The sequence below is a fragment of the Ammospiza nelsoni genome, chromosome 6 (assembly GCF_027579445.1).
Source record: "Ammospiza nelsoni isolate bAmmNel1 chromosome 6, bAmmNel1.pri, whole genome shotgun sequence".
Lineage (NCBI taxonomy): Eukaryota > Metazoa > Chordata > Aves > Passeriformes > Passerellidae > Ammospiza > Ammospiza nelsoni.
In genome coordinates this window covers 29,821,338-29,836,037 of record NC_080638.1, presented here as the reverse complement: position 1 = coordinate 29,836,037, position 14,700 = coordinate 29,821,338, and the positions used below count along the sequence as shown (strand labels likewise).

Below are 14,700 nucleotides of genomic sequence, written 5' to 3'. Positions count from 1 at the left end.
GATCTTCTACTAGGAAGCTACTTTTGGAGTAACTTCAGTTACAATTTGATGTCCAAAAGAAAGGATAGAAGGATTTTTAGGTGCTTTGGGAGTTATACTTCCCTGTAAGCATACTTCCCTCTCTGCCCCTCTAGTGCAGGGGAGCAGTGCCACGAAGGAGGAGCAGAGGTGAATTGTGCAGTGCTTGGACTGAGCTACACCACTGAAAAGCAGAGGATATCCCAGGTAGGTCCAGGGGATCTGCTGGCTAGTGTAGTCACCTTGGCCAATAGGATCAGCTTAATGATAGGCTGTATGTTGCCTTCCAGTATACACAACTTGCATGGCATACCCAAGTCCTGGTTTAATGAAGTAATAATTAACCAGAAAAAGAATATGAAGACGAGTATTTCTTCCCATTGCAATTTTAGAAAGATTTATGTAATGGATGTGAAATATCAACTTTAATATTAATGGAGATTAATTGAATTCAGTGTGATTTTTCCTTCTGTCTCTTCCCTCCTGTCACCTTAGTAATGACTTGTTTGATCTAAATATTCTAGCAGATCAGGTAGAGATTTTTCCTATTAGGTAATAATGAGTTCTGCAAGGCATGTGGTTATATGATTTCTCAGGCCTATGAAAAGTTGTGTAGTCTAGTTGTATTTCACAAATTAGAAAAAAATTACCTAGGTATTCATGACATGAAATTGTAATTTAATCTATGATTGTGTGCTAAAGCACTGAATCTCTCATAATTTGATATTAACACTATGTATCAATTATAAGCTGCCCTTGAAAGATATAATTACATAGCATAAAGGTAATTTTCACATATTGTTACCCAAAATTATATTCTAGCTTAACAGTCCTGATATATATCTCCATGGGAATTCATTTAGCTGATTCTGTTTTCTCTGCTTCAGTTTTCCCCTATTTAAAAAAACTATCTTATTTTATCTCACATATGCAAGAAATTTTTTGCGCTGCGAATTTTGTATATTAAGTTTACAATTTATTTATTATGATGCAGAATAGGAGTCGACATATGACCTTGTATTATTTTGTTAAATCCAGGTAATATTTTCAAGGAATAGTTTTGCAGGATTTCTTCTAATGTACTTCTTTCTTTCTCTATTATGTAAAAAACCCCAGAGTGCATAAGGACTCCTAAATGTGTTAATTTCTATGGAACACATGGGGGTTTGTGTCTGTAAGAGGTTTCTTACAGCTGTCTTGTTTCCAGTGGTCTTTTCTGACAGCAATCAAGGTGTTTGAGAACACTAAGGGGAATCTCCTAATTTACTGTTCAGATGCTTTCATTGAATTTACACATACACAGAGATTAAATGCTGACAGTATTTGTGGATTAAAATGTAAAGGTGGTTTTCTTTGAAATTTTCTAGTTACAGTTCTGTATGAGAAACTCTAAAAAGGTAAACTAGAAAAAAATATTTTCTTGATTTTCAGAGCATACTTTTAATTGGTTATTCCACCTTAAAGTTCACTCATCCTTTCATGACATATGGGAGCCTTATCTCTTTGCAGCTTCTGGTTTTTGGAGAGTGAGGAGCCTGATCAGATAAGAGCGAGAGAGAGAACTCTTACTGTGATTCAGTGCATTTTGTCAGCAGCTGCCTGTCTAATCCAGTGTACTTATGTTTCTTAGGGGAAAAGCAGAAGTGTTCTATAATAAAGAATAAAACATAAAAAGGAAAAAAAATCAGTGAGAGGAGAATGCACCCTCTCTTTTTAGCATATTTTTGGTAATATTTTTCAAAGGCTTAATAGACCATCTATTAAGAAGTTAAAGACTGCTGATTTTGTTCTTGTGTATGGCAGAGTGAGAGAATGGTTAGCACAAATGGTTTTCAATTTTTATCACTTTTGGTGCTGAGGAGTCCAGATTGCTGCAAGCATGGCTATTGTCAGAAAAACAGCTGTGGGAAAACAGAATCTTTGAACATGATATTTGAAATTTAGAGATTATTTATTTCTTTGAAGACATGCATTTAGATTTAGATTGCTGGTGTGTGGCTTCAGGCTGGGATGAGTTAGCCCTGATAGTACAGCAAACTGCCCAAAGGAGGGAGGAGCTGACAGCACTCTTCAGATGGTAAGTGGTGAGGTTCTTAGCTGGAGGCTGTCTTAATTAAGCTAGAGGCTTATTTTAAAAAAACAACAGAACAACCTACATAAAATCTTTGTTTTCACTCTTCTCAGCTAAGTGTAGCTGAAATCTCTTTATAAGACTAAGCTGGATTCACTTCTGGCTGATATATCACAAGCATGTGCTTAGAGAAAGATTCAGAGGACTAACTGTTTTCAGGCTGTGTAGTGTTGTAAGGTTGACTTCCTGCTTGCATCTGGAGTAGACTGGGATGACAGTGAGGAAAAAATTGCGTAGTTTTTTTTTTTTTTGTTTCTTAAGAGAGGACTGCGTGAATGATATGTGGACTTTTGTACACTTTTACATTATTAAAGGGTTGCAAATGCAGCAGGTTAACATTTTAGTAAGGTAAAAAAGCTGTACTTTGACTGTGGGCAGTCTCATTTGTGTTTGCAGCAGGCAGCTCTCTGGAGAAGGATATGGAGATCCCGGTGGACAAGCTGCCCATGAGCCAGAAGTGCCCTTGTGACCAAGAAGGACAATGGCATCCTGAGCTCCATTAGGAAGCGCACTGCCAGCAGGTCCAGGGAGGTGATCCTGCCCCTCTGCTCAGCCCTGGTGAGGCCACATCTGGAGTGCTGTGTCCAGTTATGGACTCCTCAGAACAAGAGAGACATGAAGCTCCTGGAGCAAGTCCAGCAAAAGGCTGTGAAGATGGAGGGTGCTGGGGCATCTCTTTTGTGAGGAAAGGCTGAGGGAGCCGGGCCTGTTCAGCCTCAAGAAGAGACGACTGAGAGAGGATGAGGACCTTATCAGTGTGTTTAAGTATCTGAAGGGACGGTACCAAGGAGGTGGAGCCCGGCTCTTCTCTGGGGTGCCAAAGCAATAGGACAAGAGGCAATGGGCAGAAACTGATGCATTGGAAGCTCCACCTGAACATGAGGAAGAACTTCTTTACCGTGCACATTGGAACAGTTGCCTGCAGAGGTTGCAGAGTCTCTCTCAATTTTGGAGATTCTCAAAAGCTGTTTGTACTCAATCCTGAGTAAATGCAGTAGGGAACCCTGTGTGAGAAGGAAGGTTGGACCAGATGACCTCCAGTGGTTTCTTTCAACACCAGCCATTCAGTGGTTCTGTGAAGCAGTCCTGCATCACTGGGTGCTAAACTCCCATATGTTAAAAAGCACAGGTGTAGTGGAATTCATGGGACCCAGCATTGCTGTGCTTTCACCTTGAAGAGCCAAGAACATGCCCATGTCATATCGCTGTCTTATTTTGTCAGTAGTTTTTCTTGTAGAATACCAGTGAGAAAGATTTCTGTGCTTTTAAAAAGGCTATAAAGGAAAGAGAAAAAACTTGGAGAACAGTCAGATTCCTCACAGTTCCTCAGGGGCCCTGGCTTGGCCTGCTAAGGCTCATCACAACAGCAGCAGTGCCTGGGCTGTGTGGAGGGGATGCCCACACTTGTCTCTGTTTCACACTGCACCTCAGTCCTGCCTTGTCTCCAGCCTTGTTCTCTGAGATGTCCATCCTGCTGTCACTCTTACAAAGGTGGCTCTGCTCCTGCTGTTCCTGGCTGAAATCTAGCAGCAGATGCTGGGCACTCGTGGGAATCACTTTTGCAAATTTGACTTCCAACAACAGATTGGTTCACTTGTATTGATTACCTTATGTAGATGTTATGTAGATCTATGTGTTAGGCTTGTGTAGATCTTCAAAGTTAGTGGCTCCCTCAATGTTGCTGTGAACAGCATGCCAGCTACTACTGCATATTGTACATGATATTATAGTCTTGTTGTACTGGAGCAGATGAAAAGCTTCAAGAAGTGCTATGGGGAAAATCTGGAAGTACCAAAAAAAGATCAAGTGAACTGACAGTATAACAAGAACAACAGAATTTGTAAATGTGGACATTCAAAGTGAATAATGCAATGAGTGAAGCACAGCTAAGTAATGCTGAAGAGGGTTTTACAGTTAGAAATTGTAATTTTGTTCTTTTAAGAGCATTTCTGAATTGCAGTTGTTGCAATTGTTTTCTTTTAAAGCATGCATGTGAAATCTCACGTAATATAAGTGGTGAATGTGGTCTTTATTTACTGCAGGTGAAGCTGAAACTTGTGTGACTTGACATATGCTTTCAACTCTGCTTTGTAATTGCCTTCAGAAAGTTACATAAAATCTCAACCCAGTTCCTGCTCCATTCAATTGAGTGATGATAACCTAGAGCCTAATTCTTCAGTGCCTTGAAATCATGACCAAGAAGTATTGTGAAAATGCACATTTGTGTAAATAATTTGAAGTGCTATAATTTGAAAATGCTTTGCCATTCATCCTTTGTGCTGTTTAATTGTTTCTGCATCTAATAATTTTCTTAGAGAATTTATTTCATTTCCTCTTTAGCTCACAACCTGGCACAATGGTGTAGTGTTTGGGCTTCTAGGAAGACATGAGGTTTAGTAGGGGTTTAAATAAATTTATATTATTTAAATTTAAATGAGTCTCTAAATTGGTCTAAACATGCATTTAAGGGTGATCTATATATATTGTTTAACCCAACTTTGAACTGTATTACTGAATTTCCAAATTGGTGTATGCATGTACATACGCATTTGTGCCCACTTGTGTGTGCGTGTGAATGCATACCTGATAAAAGAAAAAAATTAATGTCTCTGGATTGATGTAGATTATTTAACTTTTGTTTCATGGATGTTTTCTTAAAGGGGATATGTCAGCTGCTTCTGGCTCTAGTGATGGATGCCATGTTACTGCAGTAGCCTTTTCTCTGCTGAGGAAGGACAGAGCTCGAATATGATCTGAGCCTGTCTGATTCCAGGGCTCTTGACTTGTCCTTGAGAGCTGATAACTGACAGCTAGAATGGCTCAGGGATGTATTATACATATAATTGTGTCCTATGTATGTATATTATATGCTAGGGCACATTGTTGCCTGTGGCAATGTGAAAGGGGGTAAAGGAAGGAGTAGGAAAGAATCTTTTTTAATGATGAGCTGTGTTTTAGAAATTAATGTATAGGTTATGCTCATGTGAACATAGATTTTTTTTTTTTTTTTTTAGTTCTCAGTTTTTAATGAAATATGTTGAGATGGGATATTTCAGTACTTTCAATGTTAAAGAAATTGAACTTGTCAGATAGTTTTAATGCCAATGTCTGTACAAGGCAATGTTACTTTTTAGGTTAGGAAAGGTCACCACATGGCTCCACAGCAGCCTTGAATTTAAATGTTACTTGTCAAATGTGCTGGTGGAAGAAAAACTTAAAATATAGCATTTGACTCTGCACCAGGACCCTTTTTTCTTTTTTTTTAATAATGCTTTGGCCTCAAGGGTGGCATGACCTGGAGGAGATGAGGCAGCGGTTCCAGTTCTGTGCTTCTAGAAGATAGGAGTATTATGTGTGATTGTCTGCCTGTTGCCTCTTGCTGGCTGTGTCATGAGAAGAGGCGAGGGAAGCTGTTTACTCTGAGCAAGCAGTTGTGCCTCCCTGGTTCTTGGCTGCTGCAGAGAGCTGGAAGGGGCTTGGAGTGTCTGCAGGTGAGAACCTGCAGTCAGTGTGCCTGACAGGCTGCTGCACCTGCCTGTCACAGTGGGGTTTCGCTCTGCCCCACAGCAAGGTGCCTTCGCTTTTTCTTTGTAGTTACCTCAAAGCTTCTAGAACAGTACAGGCTGTTTGTTCTCTATAGTGAGGAAGGGAAGTGTGTGAAGTATTAATTAGATATTCTTCTATTGAATAAGGGCTTATGATACAACTTCAGAACTGTGGGAGAAGTGTGTGCATGTGATGACCCAAACCACAGCTGTGCGTGACTTGGTGATCCTTGTTCTTGGGGTGTTATCCCATAAACCAGTCAGTTCTGACACAGTGTGATAAAATCCTGCATAGGGTGAAGACAGGAGTGTGATTCCCTCTGTACCATCCTTGTATGTCTGCCTGGGAGGCAGTTGCATGTCCTTACCATGGTCCATTGCAGCCTGGAGTGATGCTGAGTTTTGCTCCTGTCCTTGCAGGCTGAGCGACGAGAGGCAAACATGGCCCAAGCACCCACTGATCCGAGTAGTGCGGAAACTGCTGACCCAGAGGAGAGTTCTCCAAACATGATAGTCTACAGAAAGGTAAGGATTTTGACTTGTGGCAAAAATCCCTTCTCTATGTGATTGGCTTATAATAGAATCCCATGCCCCTTTTGAAGTCAGAGGTACATTTGACTGCTTGGATGCATAGCTGAAAGACTTTCAGGAAAGTAAGTGTTTCAAACTATAGCATTTGAGAGCTTGGAAGTTGAATTCTGTTCAGCGGAAGCACTTAAGCTTGTTACTGTGAAATATTTGATGACAAGCTAAGAACTTGAAATTTGTAACTTTTTGTCATATGACTTTAGGTAATGGTTCAAGTTTACTGCAGCTAGCTAAAAGAAGTGTACATATCTTCCAAGTTTTGTCATACTAAGCATAAAGCAGACTCCATACAGCAGTCTTTTGGTACTTTTCCCCCCTATATTCATATTTTGTTTCTTTTTGAATAATTAGCACTTTGATTCTTTATATGTCATTTTTCTTACTTCCCATGCCTTGCTTAACTTAAAAAAGAGTGTTTTCTCAAGTGCTAGGGAAAAATGAATTAGACAAAGGTGAAACAACAGCAATGTATGGTGTTAAAGAGCATTTTTTCACCATGATAATATGTCTTATTCTGAAGTACTTTGGAGGTAGCATAAAAGATGAAGGAAAGCTATCTATTGACCCATTTGCAAAGGCATTGTTTTATTTTGGGGTAAGTGTATCCTTCATCTTTGAAATTTAGTATTTTTTTTTTAGTTTAATGAAATAATGTAAATACATTTTATTTAGCCTGCAAAATATTTCTTATGTAGTATGCAGAAGTTCTATATGACTCTGACAGAAATTTCTTGCACAGCTTAAATAAGCAACCATTCTGATAACTTAAGAGCTACACTGCTCTTGTGTAGTATGATCCTGGGTAATATTACTGAAATGTGTTGGAGGCACATAGTTATGTCTTCTGCTTGCTTGACTGCAATCTTGATGACTTTCATATGCTGAGAAAATAATTTAGGTTTCTTATGGAGCATGAGTTGTTTCAAGTGTTACTTTTTGATATCCATAATTTTGGTTTAGTTGTTGTGTATTTGGTTTGGAATCTGGAATTGTTAACATGGGAAAAATTTCTGGGTAATGTGTGGGCTTGTTTGTTTTGAATGTGTTATGAACACACTTTGGCTGCTAATTTGGAAGTAGCACTAGTTGGTTAGTCAGATTATTTTTTTTCCGACCTGTTTGCTGAGAAGTCCAACACCCCATAGGCTGAAGTAGATAACAAGGTGTGAAGGAAATGTCTGGTTGCATGATCTAGAATTAGGACATTAAATCTGTGACTCTGCAGAGAATCCACTTATCTGTTCCTGAAAACATTACTTTATTTGTGTGCCTCACTTTCTGTTTGTCTCACGTTCGGCATTTCTACTTTAGGATTTCTCCATTTCTTTGCCTTTTGGTATTTCCTTATTGTCATGTAGAACAGAGGTTGTGAGTTCTGTGGTATCAATAGGGAATATACTCATGCTACTTGATTAATCTCTCCTTAATGGTTGTCCTCTGATGTCAGTATTACCAGCCTTTCATAATACAGTCACCTGTCAAAATACATAGTTGTCTTTTAGAATAGCATGCCCCATGCATTGTGCAGTAATGGTGTATTCTGTATTGTCAATTTTAAGCTAACACATCTGTCAGGTTTTTTTGCTGTTTCTGTTGCTTTGTGAATAAAAAATGTGGATATTACCTACTTTTCTGAGTAAATTTTCATTGGTGATTGACTTTCTAAATGTAATTTATATTATTTTAGATATTAGTTTTAATATTAGTAGTTGGTATTATTTGATATTTTGATATTAGTTTGATATTAATTAGATGTATTACACATCAATTTTATGTTCCTTAGTGTTGAAAAATCATATGCAAAATCTGAGACAAGACTATTATTCTTTTGATTATCTCTCCTCTCTCCAAATGAATGTTTAGCTCTTCATCTCTCATTCGCTTTCAAATGGCTTGATTGCCGGTAATGAGTGAGAAAAACACTGCACTGGACTCCCTGAAATACTGAACACAATCTGCCAGAATACCCTACAGTTCAGGGTTGGAACTGTGTCACAGCAGAAGGAAAGGTTTGCTGCTCACCGCAGGAACCCCAAGGTGCAATTGCTGATCCCCCTTAGGAAGAATAAATAAGGGTGGTCTTTAGCAGTGGAACCACAGTGAATCCTGCTCTGAGTGTGAGCTGTTTTGTTGCTTATCATAACTGTCATGTTTGAGGGATTTGGGGGAGGAAAGCCCTGCCAGTAGAACCTCACGTTGTCAATACTTTTTTTATACTTGGTTTACTGGGAGTCTTTGGGGTCTGATGAAGTTTATGTGCCAACAGCTTCATTCTAGCCTGGTTTCATTTAGTAGCTAGTGAAAGGTGGACACATTTAGAGGAAAAAACAGATCTTAGGTGGTATTGAGTGTCCCTTTGGAGCAACCTCTCTGTTTTGTTTATGGAGAAAAGCCTGGAACAGGCTGTGCTCTTTCTTGAGGTAGGTAAAACTTAGTGGGATGGGTTTTGGCCATGCAGAACAAAATAAACTAATTTATTTTGACTCCAATTACTTTATGATATTCTCTATGGACTCCTGCAAGCAAATGAATTCTAACTGCTTTGATTGCTACAGTAGATGGTCTCAATGAGATAAGTCTTATTTTCTTTTGCCTTCAGTGTTAACCTTTCAGGGGTTGATATTTATCAATTTGTGAGGTATGTTATTTTTTTAATCCAAGGTACTCAGTGTTGCTCCACTGTTTAGGATGATACCTGTGTGTGAATTAAGTAGTGCAGATGCATTTGTTAGGGTAACCAGTGTTTAGGGTATGATTTGCCTCACCCTACCCTTGTTAAGATGAGCTGTAGCCCAAACGACATGAGCTGTATTGACCAGGTCTCCAGGGGCAATCATGGGTACCCAGCTGTCAGGTACTTATGCCATAGGATAGACATTTATAATTAAGCAAGCTGCATTCCACTCTTGTGGAACTGTGTGTCCTCTTGTCTCTCTGTGCATGTCAGTGCTGAGCCCTGGGCTCTCACAGGGCTGCAGGTGGAGCTGCAGGAAGGGTGGGCTGAGTGGCATCACTTACCTGTGTGGCACAGGGGTACCCAATGGAGGTGCAAGGGTGCTGCAGATACTGCACTGCCATTTCAGTACTCTGCGAGTACACTGAATCTGGCCACATCTGGAGAAGGGATTTTTGATGGGATCACTACTGGAGGAGTGATGCACAGTTCTTAAAAAGACTGTTTGAAATGCACAACCCTACCTTTCATGGGAGCAGGGAGTGACATCCCCATCCTCACTTCAGTCTGCGAGCATTGTGTGGGTACTGCAGCATGGAAGGAAAAAAATGCAATAAAACTCAGGAGAGGAGAAGAACCTCTACTAGCAAATAGTAACAAAAAATATAAATTGATTTTAAAAGCTGGTCACATTCCCTTGAAATCCAGCCACCTTTGATTAGTCTTTCTTGCAAATGCTGATGACTGTCTCAGGGGCCCTTTGGCTCATTGTTACAATAACCCACATCTGAAAATTCCTCTTCTGCAGATAGGATTGAAAGACAAATTGTTCATGGACAGCTTCTGACACCAGACCTATTAAGTGACCTATTTCAAAATAATTTGGCAAATCAAATTTTCTTACATAAAGGATGGTGGGAAATTGTCATGTCACTGTAAAAAAAAAATCACAATATTTAGAGCTTGACTAAATAAGAACTGAAAATACCAATAAGGAGGAGTACCTGGGGAATATAACAAGAAGGATGAAACCACAGAAATGAAAATCTAAATTGGTTAGCAAGGTGTACTTGTTTCCGAGAGAGATCTCCTATGACAGGGAAGAGTTTGCAAACTGTGCTGATAAGAGAGTTTTAGAACCACTGTAGCATGTATGTTCTGAGGGATATCAAAGTATACTGTCAAAGAAATGATCTGCATTATCTGCTGGTACATTTCCATTTCTGCTTATTTTTTGCCAAACATATCCTCTATATCTCCTTACTGATGTCAGCACTTACTGAGTTAAATTTTCTATTTTTATGGTTACTCATGGTAAATCTTTTGAACAAGCAGGAAAATATAATTTCCAAAGGCAATTACTGCTCTAAGTAATGTAACACAAACTTGCAGCTGCCACAAGATGCTTTCAGAAAAATCTGAGTTGGTTGCTACCTTCAGTATTTGGCAGCCTTCATGTCTTTTTAAATGCTGATTTAAGATCTGAATTAGAATAATTAAAAAAAAACCCACAAAAACCACCAAAAAACAACCAACCAAAAAGAAAGCAGCCTTACATTTGCAGATTTTCTCCAGGCAAATGCCAGTGTTCCAGCCATGTCATGTCAAGTAGCAGGAGTGTTGCTGTCAGACCTGGCTGATTGGGCAGGAAATGAGAGAACAAGCAGTTGTGAAGGTAAGTGTATGCATCCAAAAAATATAGGGACCATGAAGCAGAAGGATGGGGGAAGCGACTGTTGTTAAATTAGCTGTTCACATTAAAAAATACAGTACTGGTATTTTGAGCTAGTCAGAAAACTGAGACTGCTATTTGATTGCTCTTAAGTTGTGCTGTGAAAAATCATCTCAACAGGGCACTGTCCAAGCAACCAAAAGCAGATGAGCCTCACAAGGGTATAGTCAAAATGATGACTTTTTGTATAGAATGAAAAAAATTCCTGAAGTGTTTTAAAGTGAGATAGGTTTCATGCATACAGCTTAGTTTTGTATTAAAAGAAAGCAGTCTGCATCTTTTTTTGTGGCTTCCTAACCCCTTTGAGGTTTCATGCTGTTTTTATGAGATGCAGCAGAACTTAAAATGTATTTTAACTGTTGAATACTTTTGGCTTTCTTTTTATTTGAGTCTTTTGAGTTATATTTTAGGATTTTGCTACATGTAAAGGCTTTCTGAACCTTATTTTTATACATGAAATCTGAATTTTTCACACAGTTGCTTCTGTTTTGTAGCTGGTTCTTTAATTTATAGTTTTATAGTTCTAAAACTATAAATTGATGATGATAGTGCATGAGTTGATAACAATGCAAGCCTCCAGACTTCAAATTTTACCCAAGTATTTTTCTGTACTGTCATTAGAGATTACTTTAGGACATTTAAAATCATCTTTCTCTTATCGTTTCCTGATTTCTTTTTTCTTTTTCTTTTTTTTACTCTGTTTCCAGACTAAAAGCAGTACGCCAAGATTAAACTAGGACTGAATTTGAGACTATGTACTGTGGCTTCAGAAACTGAAAGATGCACAATTTTAGATAAATAATCTCCAAACTAGCATTGTTACTGCTGGAAACCAAATTTAAACCCCATCTCATTACCAAAATATGTTGACACAGGTTAGGGAGTGGGGGACCTTTAACTCTGCACTTCTGTATTGCACATTGACAAGGAGATTTCAGGTAATTTATCACTGCAAATACTCATGTGCCTTGCTTGTAAACAGAAGCTGGCCATTTCTTGAAACCTTGCTAGTTTGTCTCTTTGGTTGTTTTACTGTGTCAACAACTTTGGCTGCAGAGGGTGCTGCATAGAGAGGGAAATGCTTGTGTGCAAGGTGGGCTACTGGCTACATTGTGGCTGTAATTACGACAGAGATGGCTAATTTTTGTTTAGGGGATTCCCTCTTGGCTTTTCCTATAATAACAGGGTAGCATTCAATATTTCTCCTTACCATACCTCATACAGTAATATCCTGGGGATAGTACTCACAGTAGGAGTATTAAATCTAATTTTACAGAGAGAGAGGCTGTGCAGTCAGGAACAGAAGTGGGAATGGCCATGTTCAACAAACCTGTCAGGTAGGAGCAGCAGAGAGTCCAAAGTATGGTGGTAAGTCATTGTCCAGTTATGAGCAATGGCAATGAAAATCACAAATTCCAGAGTGTCTTGGAGAAGTATTTCCAGGGCAGGGATAGGTGTCAGCAGTATTATGTAAAAGGCCAGGGATAATGCCCTGTTCTAGGTCATGGTACAGTCTTCTCTTTTGTCATCTCCTGTCTTCAGAAAACATGTCCTTGTTGCACAGAAAGAACTAGAAACAAGTGGTGTATTAGTTGAACAAAAGCTAGTACTGGTGTGCACACAAATTTTGGTAAATTTGTGATGGATATCAGCAATTTTGGAGTTAGAGGGTGGTTCCTGATTCTTAGAAAAGTGTAGTTCTGGAGAAGTCACTGCAGAGAGTAGAGAGGCCCAGGAAGCCATATGGCTTTACATAGCTGTAGGCATGTTTGTGAAGAGGAGTGTGTGACATGGTATTTTGCAGAAGTGGAGAAGGAGACACAGTGAACCAAGAAGTGTCTCTAGCTTTAAGTATACCTTCTTCAGATTACCTTGAGTAGGCAATAATACCTAAAATACCTCCTAAATATGTGTGTGTGTTTATATATTAAATACCTTCAAACACCCTTTATTCATGCAATAGCAAACAAATTGAACTGCTGAAGTTTGACACGTGTCAGTGTCCTTGAACAAAGCTGATGCTACTGACCTTGACTGTAGCTATCAGGGAAGCCTTGTGGTAAAGCTGAGGTCTGTGGGTTTGATTTCCACAGCAGTTAGACAATATGAATGATTAATGATCAAAAGCATTAGTGTAAAATTGCAAGCAGCTGGTTCCTGGAGGGCTGCAGAAGCTGACTTAAATTGTTGTGTAGATGCAAAAAAGGCTGTCATACCAGTGGCAGAAACATGTTTTTAGAGTCAGGTGGAGGTCATCCACCTGGAAGGACTCTTGTATGCTTTGTGGTTTGTTGTTTCTTTCCATTATTTGTCTTGCAGTTACAGTTAAGATTTACTTGAGATTGGAGATTCAGATTAGTAGGCAGTGTGCAAAGTTACAGATAGAGAAATATGTGTAATGTGGTATGTAGGTAAAGTCATGAGAAAGAACAAATAACCCTTGTTTTACCCTGGCTAAATGGTGCAGCCTAATATGCACAATATTAGGAGGTATGTTAAAATGTTATATGTAGATGTATGTATGATGCCCTTTCTGATATATCTAATGTGCCTTAAGTTCTTCTGTTCAAATAATGCCTGCATGTACTCACACATGGCCTTAGCCCAAGTGTAAAGCTGTCCTGAGCTGTTGTGTATTGTATACCTCTTTGAAGTTAACGGTTTTGGGGGTAAACATAGAACTTTTCCCCCCCTCTTCCTATTTCTCTAGTAGTTGCTGTATTTAAACTTCTTTAATTTTCTTCCCTCTCTGTCTCATAATTTCTCTGTTCCTGTTTGTGACTGTAACAAACTGTCTCTTGCACCCATAAAAGTCTAATTACAGTGATCTATTACTTTAACTGTTCTCAGAGGCAGAAAAAAGACAAGCCAGGACCAATAGCTATGACAACTTCAAAGTATATTTTTAGCAAAGCAACTAGTGCAAATATAGAATACAGAGATAAAAAGGGAAGGTTCAGCTAGAGGGTAAGATTATGCTATTCTGGCTGTAGCATTTAGTGCCTTGCATTTTTTGAAATGGTTCTCTTTTATTCCCCTAGCATTTTTTCTCATGCCATTTGCTTTGTATTTGTTGTCAGCATTTTAAGCGATGGTCCTGAAGTATTTGCACTATTTGATGATTTACTTTTGCATGTTGTTATGGGAAAAATGCTGAATATGATCATTTTCTTTTTGCCTAAAACTTTATTTTAGCCATGGGCTTGTTTAATTTACTAGAAGCAAACCAAAATGAAGTGGTGAAGCAGAATGGAGCTGCCAGCCTGACTTATTCCAGGAGGCAGCTTCTGGCCGTTTCAGATGCAATCTTGAACCTTAATATTAAGACAAAATAGCTTGGATGGAATGAAATGTACATATAACTGTGGGGGTTTTTTTGTGGGTTTTTTTTTTTTTTTTTTGGTAATAGAACTTCAACTAAACCCTTATTCTATCCTGATTAATAAAATATTACTTCAGGGGATTTTTATGAACTTATTTCAAAAGGCTCTGCAATAAGTTTTAGTGGGAGGACTCAGTTCAATAAATAGAATTACATGTGCGGGACCATGAAAATATGCAAATGAGGTTCCATTAAAAAACTCATGATTTGCATCCGAAGACATTTTGAAGCATGTTTCTCTTTTTTCATGAGAAGCTGTTATGCCATGTTCAAGAGGCAGCAGTTACTTTTATTCTTTTTGCTTTATCACTGCTGCTGTTGTATTGTATCTTGTTTTTCCTTGTCTCTCCAAAGTTAACTGAAATGAAGAAAGTGGAAAGTAACCAGTTAACTAGACACTGAAGTGCACAGATCTGCTTAACAAAGAATTGCATTCTAAAGCTTGAGTATATTTGATATTTTAGTTCAAAGGCTACATGTCTTTTGGGGCAGTGAGGGAGGGCAAAAGTGTTAATTTAAATGTCACGTCACCTCTTTGTACTTTACTTTCCTTAAGTAATTATGGAGCACAATAATATTGCCTTGCATTAAAGTGTTGGGAAATTATACTTTGGACCAATAATTAGGGGC

The 14,700-nt window shown here is 38.7% G+C and overlaps 1 protein-coding gene across 4 annotated transcripts in view; it reads left to right on the top strand.

Annotated features, from left to right (window-relative positions):
* Nucleotides 1-14,700, top strand: part of RGS6 (regulator of G protein signaling 6) — a 247,350-nt gene that overhangs the window by 7,889 nt on the left and 224,761 nt on the right. For 3 of the 4 annotated variants that reach the window (XM_059474818.1, XM_059474817.1, XM_059474819.1), the window contains exon 2: nt 6,115-6,219. In XM_059474818.1, the coding sequence (XP_059330801.1) occupies nt 6,136-6,219 (84 nt within the window). In that variant the 5' untranslated portion in view covers nt 6,115-6,135. Of the gene's footprint in view, nt 1-6,114; nt 6,220-14,700 lie in introns of those variants that run through there. The other variant, XM_059474820.1, reaches the window with a different exon arrangement.